The sequence below is a fragment of the Caretta caretta genome, chromosome 10 (genome assembly GCF_965140235.1).
Source record: "Caretta caretta isolate rCarCar2 chromosome 10, rCarCar1.hap1, whole genome shotgun sequence".
Lineage (NCBI taxonomy): Eukaryota > Metazoa > Chordata > Testudines > Cheloniidae > Caretta > Caretta caretta.
The window spans coordinates 67525795-67547304 of NC_134215.1; the positions used below are offsets into that span (position 1 = coordinate 67525795).

The 21510-nt window shown below is 41.7% G+C and overlaps 1 protein-coding gene across 9 annotated transcripts in view; it reads right to left on the reverse strand.

Moving 5' to 3' along the window:
• LOC125643521 (lamin-B3) overlaps positions 1 to 19501 on the reverse strand; it is a 31063-nt gene extending 11562 nt beyond the window's left edge. For 4 of the 9 annotated variants that reach the window (XR_007358739.2, XR_012670277.1, XR_012670278.1 and 1 more), the window contains exons 1-11: positions 18812 to 19501; positions 14974 to 15130; positions 13515 to 13640; positions 12070 to 12240; positions 10405 to 10530; positions 10017 to 10237; positions 9116 to 9344; positions 6474 to 6581; positions 5551 to 5667; positions 5348 to 5455; positions 1664 to 1716 (exon numbers count right to left, since the gene is read on the reverse strand). Coding sequence is in view for 4 of the 9 variants with exons in the window: in XM_048866250.2 (XP_048722207.1) it covers positions 1675 to 1716; positions 5348 to 5455; positions 5551 to 5667; positions 6474 to 6581; positions 9116 to 9344; positions 10017 to 10237; positions 10405 to 10530; positions 12070 to 12240; positions 13515 to 13640; positions 14974 to 15130; positions 18812 to 19275 (1869 nt within the window). In the remaining 5 variants the exon portion in view is untranslated. Of the gene's footprint in view, positions 1 to 37; positions 1717 to 1848; positions 1884 to 5136; positions 5205 to 5347; positions 5456 to 5550; positions 5668 to 6473; positions 6582 to 9115; positions 9345 to 10016; positions 10238 to 10404; positions 10531 to 12069; positions 12241 to 13514; positions 13641 to 14973; positions 15131 to 18811 lie in introns of those variants that run through there. The other 5 variants (XR_007358741.2, XR_007358740.2, XM_048866252.2 and 2 more) reach the window with 5 other exon arrangements.
• Positions 19502 to 21510: the final 2009 nt, after the last annotated feature.

Sequence of the window (21510 nt, forward strand, 5' to 3'; positions counted from 1 at the left end):
TTTAAGTTTAAACAATAAACCCCCAAGAGTAATAATGTACATGGAAAATATCTTTAATAAAAAAAATATCAATTGAACAGCCCAAGATTATAAACACAGCAAGATCATAAACAGAGCTTATTTTAAATTCTTCTAAAGTGACAAGGTGCAACAAAATGAAGGATTTGGGTCTGCTAAAATATGAAAGGCCAAATTCAGTCACCATTTAGGTGTCCAGTGTCTTAAAATACTATATTTTAATTAGTCCAATTGAAGGGAACTCTAAAGCACTCTAAAAAGCATGGTCCTAACATGGGCCAGATCTTAAAGTTCAGACATACTATGCAGTAGAGACTTTTGGCAAGGCAACAAAATGCTGAAAGCTGCTCCAGTGCTCAGATGGGGCTGCATTATCAGCTAACTTTTTAAGCAAGGAAACAGACTTGCTTTGCTTAACTAGGGACTCTTGCTGGGCCATTTCCTACCTTTTTAGTATAGCCACTAGGTAAACAAAAAAATAAAGCTACAGCGGCTAACTGTAGTGGCTACCCATGATCAACCCCTCTGTGCTAGACATTTTAGCTGTACCTTGTTACAATGCAATATTAATCCACTTGAACTCAGTGCTCTAATAGGGAACATATCTAGCTATTTGACAAAAACAGAAGTTGTCCTCACCTCAGTTATGAATACTGAAGTGACAGTGTAAACTGCACATCTGTATTTCACATGTTTAATAAGCACAGGAACTTTCTTAAAAGGGTAAGAAGACTTAGCAATCATTGGAGTGTGATATCTCTAGCTATACCAAACTGTTCAATTAAATTCTATCCCCATTAATATTTTGCCAAGTAAGCTGTTAACTTAGGTATGGATATATTTAACCACAGTATTGCTATGTTGGCATCAGACTCAGTTCACATTTATAGTACAAAGCTACTCACCTCAAAGTTTAACACTTCACTATACATAGCTTCTATCCAAAGTGCTGTTGTACATAGTTTAATAAATACAGATTTTGAGGTTAACAGGTACTAGGCTATAGAAACAGTATAATGGTTGGTTTATTTAACCACAGGTTAAAAAAACCACATGTTTTACAAATAGATTGCTCATTTTAAAACTTTACACCAGTAGATCATCATATCATTTGGCTTAGATCTTGGTGTTTGAAACAAGGATAACAATTTGTTCTGACTTTCAATTCAGTGGAGTTGCACAAGGTGTAAGTCAAGGCAGTATTTGGTCCACCTAAATTTCAGTCAGGCTTGAAACAGTTTTCCTTCTAAGCCTGCTTTTGAGAAAAATATTTTGAATAAATCAGGAGTTTAGAAAGCTGGAGCTATTACATTTGTGAGCAGTTACCATCCTTGGCTAGGAGGAGACATGCCTAGCAGGAGGTTATTGTAAACTTTAGGGCAAGTAGTTGTGGGTGAATAAATCAAATACTTCTATTTGTCCTGGAAAGAGACTTAGAAAAAGGAAATGTGCACTTTGATCTAGTTTCATTGAAGGCAGGGCCCAATATCAACAAATAGCATCCTCCAAAATTTGAAACTTCCTTTCGCCAAACACATCTGATAGGGGAAAAAATTCCTAGATTCACATGTTCCAGAAGCTGCTGAAAATTCATGCAGTCTGAAGGGTCACTTTGGTTTAAGGAGTGGTTTTAGGTAGTCACTACCTTGGGTTTAGTTACATGACAGAACAGCTAGGATCTTCGTTTTGCTGGAGACACTATAAAGAGAAAATTAAATAGGTTAAACCGGATGAATTACTGGGTATACACAGTTTAGTATCCCTATTGTAATCAAGATTCATAAGAGAAAGAATGGAGAAAAGTGCATGATTAGGAGTTTAGTTATTTACCTTCTAACTAATTCCCACGTGGTTTATTCTTTGTCCTAGAGAAAAATTTTGAAGGTTAAATTTATTTCTGCATGAAAGGAAAGGAAAAGCTGTAACATAGGAGATGACTTCTGAACTGCAAACTGCTCAAAGCAAGCAAGACAGTCTAAAGAACTCAAAGCTGGTCTTACATACATGCAAAACTCATGCTTTAAGATAGCTAAAATGGCATAGGGCAAAGCAATAAGAAAAAGTTGTAAGATAGCCTTGTTAAAAACTACAGCACATGTTCTTTTCACCTATACAATGCACCAATGCATGATGAATTTTTACAAATCTCTTCACTACTCTTCTGGCTTTTCCCTCTTGTAATACTATAGGACCTTATGGCTCTCACAGTATGGAGTCTTGCTAGTTAAACCATGTTTTGTTAACAGATGGTAGCAAAACAGGTTTTAGCTGGACATTCTTATTACACTCAGTCAATAGTGCCTTCAAAGTTTGTTTTAGGCTGCTAGCAAAGATGTGTTGGTATTTTTACACAGGATTATAAAAAAAATCTTTAGTATGTACTGTATTTGAATTTCAACCTGGTTTAAGATCTTAAGTAGAGCCATCTTAGAAAGATGCTGGCTATCAATAAGAGTTGTTTAATGATATATTAAGATGAGCCACAAGAAACATACTAGATTCAAAGCTTTCATAGCAGCAGACAGAGGGGTTAGTTTTCCTTCCTCAGCTTGAAGTGAGGCTAATGAAAGCAAAGCTGTCAGCCTCAGGGTTGAGTATTGGTGCTCAATTAAAAATGGGAGCTAGAGTTTAACAAATAGAGCTGGACTGAAAAATGGAAACATTTTCATAGAAACATTTTGTTAAAGAATTTGAAAATTTTCCAACCCAGCATGAGTTAAGTGAATCATGGGATTGTGGATGGGCAAGTTGCTAGTTTGCATAGCAAAAACAGCTGAAAGATGTTGAATCCCTGCATATCCTTTGATTTCTATCCCATTTTGCTGATCCTGCTAGGACAGTGTCACTTGGGAAAAGGAGTCAATTTAATTTTAGACTAATTAAGCAACCTGTCGCAATCTAGTTTCAGACAGAGTTCATAATGTTTAATATGAAGTCCAAGTGTCATCTTCCAAAATAGCTTAGGAGTGTAGAATTGCACTCCTTTAAGGAATGGCAAAAGGTGTTTGTCTCCAGTTTTTATTCAGGAGCTCACCTACATGACACCATAAGCCACTCATGAAGGTTAACAGATGTTTTGGACCCAAGCTGATTAACAATTTTACCAAGTTAAGACCATTTTATTAGAGAACAATGATTCAGTATCAATTTGTTCTTAAAGCCACAGCTTCCAAACACTTGAGGGGGGAACGTTCTCTTCAAACTAGAGAGTGTCCAGTTTGTGTGTAGACAGGTCATTATCTACACCAGCAGGTCTCAACTGGAGGGTATGGGACACAATGAGCCTTCCTACTCAGAGCTTGCAATGCCACTCATTCATTGAGGTTTGGCCCAGCCACCTCTCCATGATAGAGGGCCAAATTTCAGTGAGTAATGTGACCTGGTGCATGGGGGTCACAAAGCCCACTAGCACTCTGATACCTACAAATATTTCAGGGTATTAATGAACGTAAAGGTTGCCTAGCCTATGCAGTTAGACAGTAGAATCAAAAGGTCTGATTTATTTAAGTTAGATTCTACATTAGTGTGTTTGGGGAGTTCCAAGTTGAGATTAGGGGTACATGGTTTTAAAAAAATTTAAAATCCCTCATCTACAGCAACATTTCAGAAAGTTCTGCACTGTAAGGTTGTCACCAACATCAGGAAGAAGTTATTCTTCCAAGACCCTAGTACTGTAGTTAAGTGCCTGTTATTTTCCCTTCTAAAGCACCTGGATGTATATTGAACAAGAGACAACTGGTTCATTCTGTGTGGAATTTCCTGTATCCCTGGTATGTGTGACTTGGAGCAAGAACTGGTTTAGTACAGCCAGTCATTTTCTAGGATGAGACAGACTGTAGACACTCTTAAGACCCAGGGCTGCAAGTCAGTGCTCAATACTAGATTCCTGTACTAGAAGGTGCAACTCCAAAGACCAATTTTATTCTAATGTTTGACTGTTTTTTTGGGGTGGTAAGAGCTCTGAAGTTGGGAGGGATACCTAGATATCCCTCCCAACACAGCTAGTATAAATCAGCACTTAGTATAGTCTACTGGTTTGCATGACTGTTCCAGCCAAACTTGGAAGTCCTACAGGAGTCAGCACTTTCAGTCAGAATGCTGAAAGTTGTTAGAGGAATTCACAGCTGTGAATAAGTGATGCAATACGAGTCTTTGTACCAAACTTTAATTAGAATTCACTTTTAAGTGATTTAGGTGACCAGCACAAAGATTAATTGGTGTATTAGATTTATCACTAGCTGTTTTGCAATCCACAACTCAAGGCTTGTTTGGAGTGTGTGGGGTAGTTCTTTCACTTGAGACTGATCCAGAAAGTGGCCACAGAAGACACTAGTTAACTTGAAGCCAGAACATGCTTACTCTAACAGTAGGATTATGAGTATGCTTACTCTAACAGGGGGCTTACTTAACAGTAAGACCTGCATCTGTTCTCTGATCCCATCTGAAAAGTAGATGCTAGTGGGAGGTGGGGATTAAGCAGATACCTATATGCAGTGGATAAGTTTCAAAAGCACCTATTAATAATGGCCATAGGAGCCCAAGGCACTTAAGAGTATCCAAGGGCTTTTAGTATATTTCAGTGGAAATATTTTCCTTCTATAGTCCAGATTTGAAGTTGCTATTCTGAAACAATAGCAAGGACACACTAAAATTGGATATTCCAAATGAAGGCAGTCACTCCCCATTCCCTCTTCTGTTTCCACAATTGTACAACAAAAGATTTAACTAGGTTACAGTACACAAGATTTCTAGTTGCAATACACTAGATGCACAATATTGGCATAAGTATTTTGCCATCATTCCTGTCTTATACTACAGTTAGCTGGTGAATTTGTTCCTGGGCATGAACAAACATGAAAGGCTCTGCTAGTTGTAGTTTCAGTTAATAACCAATCTTTTACTGGTCAGAAAGTTAAATAAAATGTGAACCTCTAACTACAGCAACATTGTGCTCCCAGGTCAGATATGTGAAGCACTGCTTTCAACTCACGTGCAAAGCCATGCAGAGACTAAATAGAGGCAAGAGATTTCAGCACTACTGATAAAGCAAACATTTCTGCAAGAAAACAAGCACAATGTGCACTCTGAAACATGCATGGATGCTTGCTCTGGTCTCACCTATTTTGTGATGCTCACAGGAAACACAATCATGACACCAAACAACATTTCTTTTTTCTTCTTTTGGTCTGACATCAGGGAGAAAAATGGCAAGAGTTGTAGGCCATGGGCAATACTTTGGGGGCATGTTTTAAGTACTGTTAACTATTACAAGCGAAAGCCATTGATTACTTCTGTTGCTACTCTGTTCTGAATGCAGAAAGATTCTTACCCGACGATGAAACTCCATTTCGCTCCCTGTTATTTCTTCTTCATCAAACTCATCGTCCAGTTCACCTTCTCCTCTGGATACATGTATGATCTTCCGTTCTGCAGTCTCCTGCAATAAGTTGTGTCCCCCCAACAAAATAGGCTTATTTGTTCTTAAGCAAGCTGAAGACTAGAAAAAGTGCAACTGGTTATTGCTTCACTTACCTCTCCATCGGCATTGATGAGTGTAACACCAATGTTATCCCCAGTTCCCCAAGACCGCTGTGATTTCCAGACCAGATCACTAGGACTCTGGTTTACACCAGCATCAGCACCCCAGATCTTGAGACACAGAGGAGACATTTAACGGATGAGCTTTAAAAAAAATCTTCATTTTAACAGTCAGTAGACTGGTATTGGAACATTAAAGGCCAAATTCAGTTTGGAGTAAGTGTCTATAGCTCCCATGTAATCTACACCAAGCGTGTTGAGGGTAAAAATCTGCTGTGAGGTGCTCAGAAACAGTTCTAAGTGGTAAATTAGGGCAGATTCCATTAATTGCTTTTGGAGTTGGTGGAACAGTCTACCCACTAGGGCAGTGGTGTGGAAGAAGTGCAGCAGGAAGAGCTGCTAATGGGAGGCTCTACCTACTATACCCTCTGAATGTAGAGAGTTCTTGTTCCTGGCCACCCACTTTGTCCTACTAAGCCAGACTTTTGAGGTCATTTATCTAGTGCCCTAATCAGTTGTGTGGGAAGGTGACAGGAAGAATTGCACAGGTTAGAAAGTGAGCATTTATGTTCCCCATGCCCATTCCCCACTGGCCCATTCTTAGCTTGTAATGGAAGAAAACTAAATGTCTTAGGCTCAGACTATGCCCCACTTCAACAATTGCAAGTGCAGTTGCTTCTAAAGTTGGGATCAGGCCTCAACTATTAAAATGGTGCTAAGTCACTCCATTCCTAAAGTTATACTTAGGTTTACCAGTCATGCCATCTCAGTCTTGCCAAATTGTTAGGAGAAAAAAAGTTCCCCAGCACGGGCACTAAGTATACTTGCCTTCTTTAAATGATGGTAAAAAGACTTTTAAAGTCAAACAATTACTTGCTTAGCAAGTCAGATTGGCAAGGCAGTGTTAAGTTACTTACCGTAACTACTTGGCCTGCCTGAAGGACAAACCGAGCAGGGAATTTGTATATTATTTCAGACAAGCTTCCAAGTCGTCGTCTTAGTACCCAGCCATTTAGTGATTGATCCTGCAATTAGGAAGGCAAGATACCATTACAAGAGGATATGAAGTTTGTAACTAGATGGACAACCTAAAGAGATCACACCTGTGCGCTGTTGCCATTTGTTAGTCTAGGCCAGAGATCGGCAACCTTTGGCATGCGGCCCATCAGGGTAAGCCCCGGCAGGCTGGGCTGGTTTGTTTACCTGCTGAGTCCACAGGTTCAACTGATTGCAGCTCCTACTGAGTCAGTTCTAGACCAATGGGGGCTACAGGAAGCAGTGCAGGCCAAGGGATGTGCTGGCCACCCTTCCCACAGCCACCATTTGCCTGGGACAGCAAACCACAGCCAGTGGGAGCTGCGATCGGTCGAACCTGTGGACACAGCAGGTAAACAAACTGGCCCTGCCCACCAGGGGCTTTCCCTGGCAGGTTGCCGATCCCTGGTCTAGGCCATTTTACATTTCTACATTCTGGTCTGCAAGGTACTGTTCCTTTCAAGACAGGGGCCATTCTTAAAGTATAAATTTAATTTAACACTATGTTCCATGTTAACACTGAAGGTTCTTGCAGCAGTGGTTGATTCCATAAGAGTTTCTGAAACAGCGATCAGCCGCCATGTAGTAAATATGAGACTTTATAACTATATACATGTTTGTCTCAGCCTCACCATGCACTAGATTTTATGAAGCATTCAGGATAGCCAATAAGCAGCTTTTAATTCAGGGTAACAGGTGTCAATAGCACTTCTTCCTTTTGGTTTAAGAGTGTTTGGAGACATTACTTCAGGATAGTGGTTATGAAAGTCAGACTGGATCATCTTCTCCAATGAAGAATGCCACCTCTGTCAGGCTTCTTCAGCCTTTCAGTCTACATGTGTTCTCAGCTAGGATTATGCTGACTATTTGGGACATTTCAGAACATCCCTTTTTAATCAACTTTTCCACATTAAGACTCCCCTTCTCAGTTTCAAGTTTTTCATTAGTTCAGAAGACAGGTCTTTGACAGTCCCAGTCAATAAGGGGATTCCAGACACTTAGAATGGTTCTAAAGTTCTCTACCCAAGGTAAGAACTCTGAGACCAAGATGTATGGTCTGAGAATCTAACCTCTATCCTACCCTGCAGCTATAGTTCATTGTTCACGTAGGCTTGTTTGGCTGCAGCGTTACAAGTTGAGAGCTTTTCTATAGTCCAGTTGCCATTTTAAGAACTAATCAAGTCATACCCTCTGCTTAGAGCAAAAGCTACCCTTGTAATGCAGAATTTCCCTCCTGTCCCTGTTAGTGTCTAGGGCTCTGCAATTTTTGGGAATAGGACCAAACCACTTATTTGCAGAATCATCCTTCAAATCTGTGATCTCCCTGTTTAAGACATTCTGGTCCACAATCATCCTGTCCATCCCATAGGCAGTAGAAAGCCTGCTCCGGGAAGGTAATCCAATGGCATTTACCTTCAGAAGCCAAGATCTCTTGAGACAAGGGTGTTGTGCCAAGATCCTTAGCCTCTGTGTGAACAGATATCACGGAGTTGGTTAGGAATCTTATGCCCCTGAATTGTCCTCAGTCAGAACAGCAATACAAGTATTACCCATTCCACTTGTTACTCCTCTAGGGAATCTGTAGCAGTCAGAAGTTGAAAAGTTTCCTGGTCTGTCTGACCTTCACCTGGGCATTCTGCTCTGAACACCTCCACAAAACTATTAACTCCCAGCACGAGCGAGGCAGGGATTGTGGGCAGCTTGGGCTACTAAAAGCTGCCTCTGGGTAGACTCTCTGCTGCTCTGGTTCAGCAAGTCACGTTTAGAACGTACAAGAGTGACTGAGAGCTGTGGATGTTGTCCAGCCTTTGACAGGTAGTCAGCCTAAAGCTAACCACTAACTGGCCAGGGTTGGGAGAGCCTACTTTGGACCACTACCTAATTTGGTAGGTTACTCCACACATTCTTAACATGCCAGTTGAAGAACACTGGGATATCAATCTTGACTGTGGCTTGTGCCAGGCCTCCCAGCACAGAAACAGTTAACTGAGTTAGCAGAACCCTCCAACACCAAGCAGTTAGATATTTGTAGACTGTTGGATAGACTGGGTCAAAGCTATATGATTAATTGGGCAGCAGAGTAGGAGCCCTGCCACAGCTAAAACAGTAAGCTACAAGGGATCTAAACAGCTATTGGTATTATCTGACACTAAGCACCTTATGTAGCTTATCAGAAGTGCTTTTATCCTTGATTAAGCTGGACTGATGGTGTCTGGACGCAAAAAGACCTATAGCTTTCAGTAAAGTTGCGTCCGTTTCCCACAAACGGTCTTGTGGCTGCTCTAACTAGCAACAGTTGCTATTGACCATTTCTTGAACAATATGGAGATGGGTATATTATTTAAACTGGTTCTTGAGGATCAAGAGAGGAGTAATAAAAAGCAACATGCTGAACAAACTGGGCCTTATGTTACTAGGCTAGATGGCACCACTTAGTTTAATGTGCCGACATTGGTTTTATGCATGGGAACAGGTGGTCGAAGTTTGATGGGCTATTTGCCATTAGAGAGCAGGGAAGGAGTACCTCATCTGAGTTGTTTTTAAGTTTGACAAAATTCCCTTCTGTGTCAATTTCTTCTATGGACACATTTCCTGAACATGAAGCATGCTGAACAATCTTAAAGCTGACACTGTGCTCTCCCTTTTTGGATTCTTTCAGTTTTCTCTTTTTTCCATGTAGGAAGCGATGCCCATGGCTGGTTGTTGCCTGGGTTGCAACACTTTGGGAAGATGGACTAGATGACAATTTTAGCCTAAAAAGAGCAAAGTGACCATGTTAGGTATGCAAGTTGTGCCAACCCCATTGTGCCCAGACCTAGTGTAGCTTCCCCTCTGCCCACACCAGCTTAGTTGAAGTCTTGAAGGTGGTATTTTATCTTATGGCAAAGAAACTCCCAAGTGAACAATGTGCAAAAGCTTATGGCCTGCTTTTCAATTTTTGCAAGCAGAGTTCAGAGCAAGCTATTGCATTTCTACCTCCTCTCCCTGTCCCTCAGCTGTTGCATTAGTTTCTTTCCCTCATGGGCACTGCAGGAATTAAGATCTCCAGGAACAAAACCTCTATGGTAAGTTGTTAGGCAGCCAAGGGACTTAAAGCATTGAGTTAACATTACTATATGGTCTATAGTAAAGTTTGACTCCCTTGCTGCCATTTTGTCCCTTCATAATGTTACTAATTGCTGTTAGAAACTTCATGTACCTTCAATCCATGCATTTATAATTTAGAAGAGATTGCATATATTACAGCATAGAGCCCATCTTCAGTATTTTACATACTGAAGCCAGTAGTTGAAGTTCTCCCAGTAGCCAACTGGGAACAAGATTAACTTCAGATTTCTCCCCTCCCACTCAGTACATAGACTTATAGAATGAAGGTATGTTGGAGGAAGAAAAAGTCTTCTTGTATTGTTCATATTGTATCATACCTCTGTTCTTCTCCTTCTAGCATCTTTCTGTAGGCATTTATTTCCAGATCTAGAGCCAGTTTCACATCTAGTAGATGCTCATATTCTTCCAACTGTGCTTGCATCTGCCGCCGCGTTTGTACCATTTCTTTATCTTTTTCAGCCATACGCCTTCGATGCATCTCACGGTCATAATCCAGGGTCTCCTGTAACTCTCTTATTCTGTTCTCCAATACACAGTTCTTAGATTTAATGAATAGTTTTAGTTATTAGTGATTATTTTGAGTAAGATGCTAAAAATAGAGCTCAGTCAGAAGAGCAATTTTTTTTGGGGGGGAAGCAGATAGTGTGCAGAAAATACAAGTGTCACTAAGGAAAAAAATCTAATGACCTCATTGAAGAACAGTACCTGGGTTTGATAATGATTAAGCTGGGATGTCAAAGTGTCAACTCTCATCTTTGTTTCCATCAGCTCCTCCCGAGCAGCATTGGCAAAGTCGCTATTTTTTGCGGCAGAAAGTTGGGCATTCTCCATCTGTGAAGAAATAGTTGTTAACGACAATGATTAAGACTCTGGTGACCCTTCCCTTTGTTCTAGTAGAAAGGGTTACCAAGTGATTTACAGATACAGATTTAGTTGCATGTGTATGAAGATGTAGAGTGTCTCACAGTTGGTATAAAATCAGAAGATATTTCATCATCAATTTCCACTGAAATCAATTTACCAAGACAATTCAACATCACATAACCCTAATCCAGCTCTCCACCACTGCCTAAACTATGGAATAGTTCCTGTTACACAGACTAGTCAAAAAGGCACAGAAATGAAGCCACTAGAGAAGAAACTCAAGTTCACTAGCCATACCATGGCTAATGGAGTAGGAAGCTGCCTTGGGACAGTACAGGACACTAGATAGGTTTCTTTGAGTGCCAGTAATCAAATGCTTCTTTCACCCCAGTGCTGGTACCAGAGCTTTGGGAACAAACAGGCCTATATAGCCATGTTTAACAGGGTATTCAGGAATCAAACTAGTCCTAGAGAAAGCAGAGAGTTTGAGGAGATGTTCCTTTAAGAAAAGGGAAAAAACTGGAACAGCCAGCAGCAGGACCCCTACTGAGAAAAGAGAACAAGCAGGGTAAAGGTAAAGTTAGTGAGTTGAAAACTAAACAGGAAGAAAGTGAGAAAAACAGTTCAAGGAATCCACTCAGAGGAGTACAAGCATGTCTCTGCAGATAGTACAGAGGGCTTGTAATACTAGAAGTGTCTCCGTTAATAAAATTCTTGGACCAGATTCCAATCTCACTCCAGATTTTTCACCTGTGACTGTCTGGTATTTTGGAGACATTATCTATTGTAAGTGGACTCTGTTCTGGGCTGGGGGTGACACCATTAATATCAAAGTACTTGTGTAATCCTGTCCTGGTAGGAAGGTTGAAATTCTATCAGCTACCAAAACTGGTAGATTAAGTTAATTTACCTTCATTACATGTCTGCACACATTTCTGTTAGAGGAATAATTAACTCTGCTGTAACTGGTACACAGTTTCAAACTTTTAGTACCATATTTCCTAGGAATTAAGATCATGATATTGGCAATAGAGTAAATTCTGCTCAATTATACCACATTAGCTTTGTTATGATTGACCTGGCCCTGTGCCTATAACATCTATGCAGAAAGTTTAGATATTTGTAATAAGAACGTCAGAACCAAGACTGAAGTTTGCTGATGGGAATGTATAAAGTTTTATAGTTCATACTAACTATTCCTGTTATGGAGGATAGTATATCTTTATGCATCTCAACCAATTTTATAGGATAGGGAAGTGACAGCAGACAGCAAGTTCAATTGGCAGATCTTAGACTGTTCAGAGATTAAGGGATTCAGGATACTGGCTCCTACTGCAGAAAGAGTCTTCAATTAATGGGCCTCTCCTCCTTGAAGGAGATGGACCATACTCTGTGTCAAATACATTAGTCAACTAGTTTAAGGAAGTGTTAAATGCTTCCTTGTCATATGAAGATGCAGAAAGCATGACAGCTTGTTCATTTGATTTGCAACTTTTGAAGACTCACTTTGGCACTGAATGTGCGCTCCAAGTCATCTTTGTATTCTTGAATTTGTTCTTCATGCTCCTTTCTAAGTCCTTGCAGAGCATCTGAAAGTTTGCTCTCAAATTCCCTTTGACGGCCAGATTCTATTTCCGCTATCCTGCTCTCATGGAATCTTTTTGTTTCCTTGAGCTCCTAGAGGAGGAGAAAAAATATATATGGCTTAAAGGTCAAATGAAATACCGCCATTTAGCTAGACAGGTTTCAGAGTAACAGCCGTGTTAGTCTGTATTTGCAAAAAGAAAAGGAGTACTTGTGGCACCTTAGACTAACCAATTTATTGGAGCATAAGCTTTCATGAGCTACAGCTAGCTTGAGTAACTGATCTTATGCAACTGCTTTAACAATAAACCAATGTAGCAAGTCACATACTCAATACTAAAGCAGATGTCTACTGTCAAGTACTTGGTCATTTGTTTTTCAATCACAGGGGATTTAGAGATGGAAAGGCTCATTAGGTCAAGTTCATCTGACCCTGCTGGGTTATTTTCCCCATAGTAAATCTATTACTTTCCATTCTTGTTTTAAAGATCTCCAGATGGGTCTCACAAGCTGAAAGTGTATTCCCCTGCCTGTTCATTATGCTGTCACACTTTCCTAGTTACCACTCTAGCTAGAAAAGACAGTAGTGCTTTTTTTAAAATGAAATCAGAAGTGTCTTTTCCCCTACTTGTCTTTATTTGAAATTCAGTGGGATTTTGGCTCTTAAGTCACTTAGACATTTTTGAAAATTTCATCCTAAAAGTTCCATTCTACACCTGAATGGAGACTAAATGTAATTAATCCTATAGTATATAGAACCTGATTATGCAGAGTCACATGAAAGATACAAAAAGAAATGGGGGAACACAAGTTCTTGTTTCTAAGTTCTCTGAAGTTAGTGGTTGGTTGTTTTTTAAATTAAACATCCAAGTAGTATTAGACTGTAGTTATCTTAGCAGGTGTAATCTGAGAGAAAGCTAAAAATATAACAGTCAAAATTGTAAAGGTTTCCAGGTGTTTGCAGAAAGCCTAAAGTAAACCAAATCTCATACTCCAGCTGGTAATTGTTTAAACAAAAAACCACACACACACACACCTCCCACATGTATTAGAAAATAAACTTAGACTTTATGGGTGATTTACACTAGCATAATACAATAGTAACTACTGGATTTCAATGAAGCTGTGACGTGGAAGGAGAGACATGCTCAAATATCATATGAGATACTGATGTTACCTAAATTTATGCACATCCCTGGAGTCTACCCACCTAGGTGGCTTTTGCTGGCTGGCAGAGGGCCATAAGGTTGATTCAGCTAGTTACCTTTTTAGGAATAAGTGCATTTTAACATTGATTTTGTAAGGGTATCCAGGGGCAATAGCAATTGGCATCTAGGAAATCCTTGCTAAAATTAACTTAGACATACATCTTCATGAAGGTGTTTCTGGAATGTCATTTGTTCTTGCAGAGTTTTCATTTGGTTTTCCAGGTCCACTCTCCTCAACATTTCTCCGTGGAGATGCTTCTTGGTATCTTCCAATGCCAACTTAAGCTAGGAAAGTAAAGATTTTTGTCGTAGGTCAGAATGCAAGAAGTGACATTTTTACACTAAACAGTCAAAGATTAGATTTTAGAGTTACTCCTACAGTCAACAACTTTGAGTAAAGGAAGGAACCTTTCTGATTTAGTTCACTATTAATTTATATCAATAAGGCCCAGAATAGGTTTGGTGTTCACACAGAAGACACTTGCAGTCTTGCCCCATAAAGCTTAATGGAACAGGGCTGCTTTCTGCTCGATAAGTGATGAGATCTCCAGAGTGAACTAGGCCTCTTAAACCAAGTATAGAGAAGCCTCATTAATCACTGACCAGCTAAGTTGTAGAACTACTGTTTTCTAACCCTACCCAGCCAAGGAACCCAGTTATGCTAGGATTATCAGTTGTACAAGACCATTGTCATTTCCCTCCATTTCCCAACACTAAATGATCCAAGCCTCTTAATTTGAGAGGAGAATTATGAAAATCCAAAGGCCTGAAGCCAATAGATGGTTTGCATTTATTATAATTAAGTCTTCCTTCTAAAACTCAATTATATCCTGCAAGTGTAATATATACACATAGTGTACACTAAGCCAACATGTCTACATTTTAAACCATCCTAGTGAAACAGACACTTACCTCATATCTAAGAGACCCCAAACTGCAGTATTATATTAATCTCCAACCCCTAAAGAACTCTAAACTGAGCTAATAAAATCCTAAACCCAAAACTTAATACATTTCAGGCAATTTTTACAGTAAGAAAGAGCCTTTACCAAAAAAACATCAAATGGATAGAGGGTTTCCTCTTAAAGTTAGGGTAAAGTACTTAAGATACAGTAAGAAGGTCCTTCAATCTAGGTGACAGGGTAAACATGAATTTTTCTCTCCCTAGTATGCCATTTCAGGGGAGGCTACACAGGCTGTAACTGCATGTTAAGAGCAAAGTTCAGTCTCATCTACATGGACAGGACCAAAGAGGGTCCTTCAGTTATAGAAATGAAAACTAGACGACAACAATGGCCCTTCTATCTTTATAATTTAAAAAAATTAGTGTTATGAAGCAGGGTTACAAGCCTTGCAACAGGATTCCATGGCACAATATTTTGGTCAGCGCAGATGGGTGACCAGGATATGTGCTTTCATCAAAATTCTGTAAGTCCGTCTCTCCCAATCCTTACCTATTAAGTACAACAAACTTCATGAGTTTTTAAAAACTGAACTTTTTGGGGACAATAAGATTGAACAGCAATTCAAAGCAAAATATAGAGTCCAGTATGGGAAGTCATAACTGAAATTCTGGTATCAACCATGAAATAGGGTAGATTCTATGCAACAATCTTACAGTGACTATTTGATCCTTTAACTCTTGAAGGTTGCCCTCCAAACTTCTTTTTCCACTCAAAGCAGTTGCTAAGTCAGCTTCCTTGGAGTTCAGCTGAGCATCAAGGTCTCTTATACGAGCCTGTGCCAGGTTTAAGTCAGCTTCTTTTTTAGAATTCCTGCAAGTGAAAGTTTTACATTCATAAGTTTACTGCTGGTGTGAAGGGAACTTATTTAATCTTGCTTTCTTGTCTATTTATAAAAGGTTAAGAGTAGCACTGGAGTATAATTCACTATCCACCACCACCCAAAAGAGTAAACTAGATAATACCCGCATGCAAACATTGACATCTGTATTTCATTGTACCCTAGAGTCACTAGATCATTTTGTACATGCTCTTACAGTGCTCACTGCAGTGGCATTGACCCCCATCCACCCATCTAAAGTAGTCACAAATTTCACTATCTCCCATTGAGCGTTTTCAGAACAGACAGCAGCTAGAAGCTCTTGTAGCAGTGGCTGTGACAATGGTGAGAGCAATTCTCCTTTCAAGTAGCTAGAGGACAGATCTTTAAAATATGACATCTCCTAGCCAGAGAGAAGGGAAAAAAGTGAGTCCTATGAAAGGGCAGCAGTGGTAGAAATGCCAACAATCTTTTCTCACCAGCTGGGAGTGAGAATGGGCACTGCCCCTTTGACCTTCAAATAGGACCCTTAAAATCTTTTCTTTCACATCTTCCTCTGGGCTAGGTGATTTACTTCTCTGACTAGCACATTTGGTAAGTTTTTCAAGCCCAGGTTTAACATGCAATGCCAGGACAGAGGGGGAATTTCAGTCAGCTGAACTGTTAGTTCAGTTACACCTAGGGTGACCAGACAGCAAATGTGAAATTGGGACAGGGGTGAGGGTAATAGGAGCCTATATAAGAAAGACCCCAAAAATCAGGATGTCTGGTCACCCTAGTTACACCCCCGTGTCACACCAGGCACGTGCTTAGCATCTTACTTGGCTCAGGCGGACACTAACATTAGGGATGTTTAATTGTTGCCTCAAACTTTAGCCAAATCTCTGGTAAAGCAGCTCCGCTGACAGGAAACATTTCTGGGGCCATCCACTAACCCAAGTGCCAGCAGCCTGTAATGGCACCACCCATGAGAGAGGGAGGAATTTTGGCCCCAAGAGACCACCATCCTGGCTATGGTCAGAGTAGGGCACAAAGCTGAGCATGCTCACTGGGAAAGATGCTCAGTCACTGGCCTCCTGGAGCCTAGGGCTTAATAGAGTGTGGTAATGTGGGAGGGGAGAGGAGAGAAGAGATGAGCCAGGAGAATGGTATCGGACAGCCAGTAGGCCTCTGCCTCAGGACTAGACGGGCTGCCAGGCTCACCCACTTCCACTTTATTCTCAGAGGGAGATCTGACCCCAGCATCCAGGAGAGGATTCTGGTAAAGTGATTTTTATGTGGAAAAAAAATATAGTGTAGGGAGTTTGGTGGGGCCATGAAGGTATGCACTGGAAAGTATGGCATGCCCACCTCTTTCCCCCAGCAATAAATAGTGCTAGGGCAGGAAGTGGCTATGTGGTTTTGGCCAAGCACAAAAGAGGACTCATTGAAGGCACCATAAGGTTTCTGGCCTCAAACAGCTATGACAGATTTGTTAGAACAGACACTGGAAAGTGACATTTCTGATTGTTAGACAGTCCTTTGCTCAAGTTTAGGATTGTAAGGAACAATCCCTTATTTTCTCATGGTGAAAACAATCTGGAAAGTGGATGAGTTGTGACAGTTTATAAGCCAGGGTTTCCAATTGGACACTGAGTTTGTCCTCTCTCCCCTATCACAATAATTGTGTATTATTGCTGTTAATACAAAAAATTAAGACAATTGATTCCCCTGCCAACAGCTACTATAAAATTCAAATAAATCTTTATTCTGTGTAGTCATGAGCAAGAGGACAGACATTGTAGGTCATCTGTTCCCATTCATGTGGAATTCTTATTCTACAGGTTTGAGTTTTATTAGACACATCTTCCCTTTGTGGAAATGTGCTGCCATATTCCTGCCATCTAGAAAGCTACTTTACTCCTTTAAAACCAAATTAAACATTACTCCTTAACATAGACAGTCATTCAACAGCTATGCTGGCTTTTAGAATTGTATAAGCCATTTCATAATTAGCCAACCACTAAGACAGTCCCGCTACTAGGAATAATGGATGCCACCCCACCGTATACAGAGTTATTTTTATTCTTCCTTCAGTCCTCAAATGGAGATGTGGATCTCAGATTGACTAGAAGAGCTTAAGCCAGTATTTTCAAAGCCTGTTTTTTACTAAAGAAAGAAAACATTGGGGTTCACCTATGTGTCTAAGGATGTCTGAGGACATCCAAACATTCATAAGATTCACTTAAGAGGCCCCATTTTGCATCACTGCATTACACATTGAGGTGGAACCATTATATTTGTATATTCAGAGTTATTTGTATCTCTAAAACCAATTACACCAAGTATCTTCCTGTTTAATACACATGTTCTCTTCCTGTGCCCTCACTCCTGTTCTGATCCTTCTCCTGCAAATGCGATGAGACTGAGTGAGCTGGTGTGACTATGCCAGTCATTCCTTTCAAGCATCCTGCAACTGACTTGTCAGTTACCACTATTCATCTAAGTATGCACTTGCATCTCACTTCTTAATATACATTAAACGAGTTGTACTAAGCACTAGGTAGTAAACCAAGATAAACAACTAATGGTTATTGCTTGCAGGAAGAGTGTTGGATACTGTTCACCCTATAAGAGTTCTAAGCTATTTAAAGGGTATATCATGTTCATGACAGCCAGGAAGATAAGGTTGTTCCAAGACATCGGAGATGCTTGCAGTTAGACTGCACAGAAACAAGCACCTCTAAATATTAGGACTTCGATCTAGTACATCTTTTGCTGAACGCACTGCGTATGTAAGCACTTCACCATTTTCAGGAGGCTGTAAAGTCATTTCTAAAGCCTAGCTGCTTCAGAAAGTAAAAAGCACCAATTCACAGGATTACAGATCAGCCAAGTCTAAGGTTCCATAAACAAAGCCTGCGGAGTTATCTAAACACTAAAAGTAGTTGAAAAATTTCAGAACTGGCACCAGCCCTTTCCTTGCTCTCCAATCACAAAATGAGAGATTAAGTTTTTACGAAGCTTAAACTTCTGAACCAAAACCAAGCATGCAAGACAAGCCCAAGAGTTGTAAGCTGCTGAAAGTAGTTAAGTAGAGAAAAGATTTGCTTCAGTCTAGGAACACCCACAGGCTTTATGCCAAGAGCGGGCAAGGGTCTTGTACAGGTTTGGAATGGGAATACTTTAGCGACCTAGTCAACAGCTAAACCGTAGGAATACATATCGGCATGTAAGGGGCATATTAGGGTAGGAGTCTTAACCTAATAGGTACTTCTCGACAGGAGTCAGTTAAATCAGGCATCTATATGCCATACCCCACACGGTTAATCCATTAAAACCGGGCTGCCTCATAATACAGTTGAGGCCTGTCATTTGTTTACAGGTGAGCGATCCCCCTATACTTCTATCAGTTCTGGGAGATGCAGCAGATTTCGTTGTCTCTAGGCGCTAAGCACCGGTTCCCGGGAAATCCCGGTCAGTAGCACGCACCAGTCTGCGAGCTGCCTGCAGGAGCAGAGACCAGCAGGGAATTTCGAGAGGCATTTAGCTATTGGAAGAGAGGAGGGGGGAGGCTACGCTCCCAGTAGCCGCTGGAGCCACAGGATACTCCCCCTGCCATGTGACGGGGCCAGGCCTTGAAGAGCAGCCTCTCGCAGCCCGGCTAGCGCAGAGGGAAGGGAGGGGACACCGACCTGGCGTGCAGCTGCCGGTGCTCCTCGCTGAGCTTGCCCAGCTCCACCTGCAGCGTGGCCCGCTCGATAGCGATGCAGTCCAGCGCCTTGCGGGCATCGGCCAGCTCGGTCTCGTAGCGGAGCCGCACGTTGCCCAGCTCCCGGCTGCTCCCTTCCTCCTGCTCCGCCAGCCGCTGCTGCAGCGCGGACTTATCGGCCTCCAGGGCCCGCACCCGGTCGATGTAGGCGGCCAGGCGGTCATTGAGCTGCTGCAGCTCCTCCTTCTCCTGCAGCCGGCTGAGCCGGGTCGGGCTGAGAGGGGAGAACGCGGCCGAGCGACCCACAGCTCGCCCGCTGCCTCCCGGGGTGGAGGACACGGCCGTGGCCATGGCAGCGTCTCTACGGGCACGATCCTCGGAGCTAGCGCGGCCGCCGCCACCCGGGGCGCCTCGGGCTGGGCGGGCACCTTCAGGCCCCTGCTGCATCCATGGCAGGAAGGAAACGCCCCTTTGCAGGTCACCCCCAAACCCAGCCCCTGCACAGCCAAGCCGACGCCTCAAGGAGACATGGAATCCCGCCGCCCGCCCCCTGCGCGCCGCGGCCTCTCCCTGCCCACGGTCGCACTGAGAGGCGCAATCCGGTTCCCCCTGCTCCGGCCCGGGTATAAATAGCCACCACCAGCTGCAGTCCCAGGGTCCTTCCGGCACGGGCTGCGGCCCCGGCGGCAATTTAAAGGGATAGAGCTGCTGGATAGAGGAGTTTCAGAGTAGCAGTCGTGTTAGTCTGTATTTGCAAAAAGAAAAGGAGTACTAGTGGCACCTTAGAGACTAACCAATTTATTTGAGCATGAGCTTTCCTGAGCTACAGCTCACTTCATCGGATGCATACAGTGGAAAATGCAGTGAGAATGTTTTATACACACAGACCATGAAAAAAGTGGGTGTTTATCACTTCAAAAGGTTTTCTCTCCCCCCACCCTACTCTCCTGCTGGTAATAGCTTATCTAAAGTGATCACTCTCCTTACAATGTGTATGATAATCAAGGTGGGCCATTTCCAGCACAAGGGGGCTGCACCAGCCCAGGAAGCAGAGGCAGAGAAGGGATCCCAGCCCCACCTGGGGTTTTCTGCCTTTAGAAAATGGGGAGGGAGGATTGTGTTGTTGCTTCTCAGTAGGGCAGTGAGTGAATGCCACACACCGCTTCCCTTTTCAGTCTCCCCGTTCAGATGAGTTGGATATAGTCCTGGTCAAGAGGTGTGAGCTAAGACATGCCACTGATGGGAGTGGGGAGAGCCCATTAATACAGTTGCTAGCTCTGAGTTTATATTCAGCACCATAAAGGGACAGATTGAAAATTTCATATTTAGAAAAGCGTCCTTCCTTGTGCTACCCACAGCCGCGTTCCAGGGCTTAATTTGTGCCAGGTCTACCCCCCTTCCCCCTCTAGGTTTGGCAGTTTATATCCCCGGCACCTAATTGCTTGAGCCCCCAGACCCCGTGCAGATCTTTTAATTCAAATTTCAAATTAAGCACTGATGTGTTCAGATTATTACACACTAAATAATCTTTCATATCTCACTTACCTTTTCCAGTTGGTCCTTTGCTCTTTGTTTACCTTTATTTTATTTTAACATTTTATTCAGACTGGTCAGTGAAAAATAAATTAGTCTTTTTCCATTGTTTGTTTCTAGCCATTTTTAGCTTTAAGGTCAGGTTCTGGTTCTGGTTCTCATCCATGTACCACAATGTGCAATGTTTTGGATGCAAATTGCTTGGGGGATTTTTACATCCAAACAAAAATGTTGTCATTTAAATTTGAAGCCATCCTGAAAACAATTCTGTTAATTTTAAGGTTTGATAAAATTGATTTTTTTAACAACACTTTATTTTTGTAATGTCCCTTTCATAAGGAAATTCACTGGCGGTTGTCAATTTCCTTTATTCTTATTTGAGATTGTAATTTCCATTGATGACTCTTACTGTTTGGAGGGCAGAGCCTGTGTTCTTTGCATACTCAAACCTTAGGCAAACTCCCACAAATTTTATTGGGAGTTTGCCTGAGTAAAATTGCAGGGAGGATTTCAGAATGTTGTTATTAACATTATTTATCATTTGTATTGCAGTAGTTCCAAGATGCCTCAATCAAGATCAGGGACCCCATGTGTTAACTACTGTCTCTACACAAAGTAAGAGAGAGTTCCTTGCACTCAAAGAGCTTGCAGTCCAAATATGCAAGACAGACAAAGGGTGGGAGTGGAAACCGAAGTATAGAAAGGTGAAGTGGCTTGTCCAAAATTCACAGAGCAGGTTAATGGCAAAGCTGAGAATAGAACCCAGGCCTCCTAGTCCAGTGCCCTATGTATACCATGGTGCTTCCCACTAGATTGGGCCCCAGGTGCATAAAAACAGGTAATATTTTAACACAAATAAGTGCCATCTATCCATTTTAATGTGGTTCCATCACTCAGACTGCATCATAGTCTCTGAAGAAAATTATTCCAACATCTGTTTTCTTTACTAATAATACGACATAGGTGATTCGGAGATGGTTTAGATGTAGTTTGTGACTGTGGTACTTTCAGCTGTGTAGGCCCATGAAGAAGCTACACTACTTTGAATGGGGTATAGCAAGCTGCCTATTCTGCCCCTAACCAGCTCTGCCGGCCAGGTACTATGCTGGGGAGAAGCAGTCACAACTGTGCTCTCATGCTGCCTCCTTT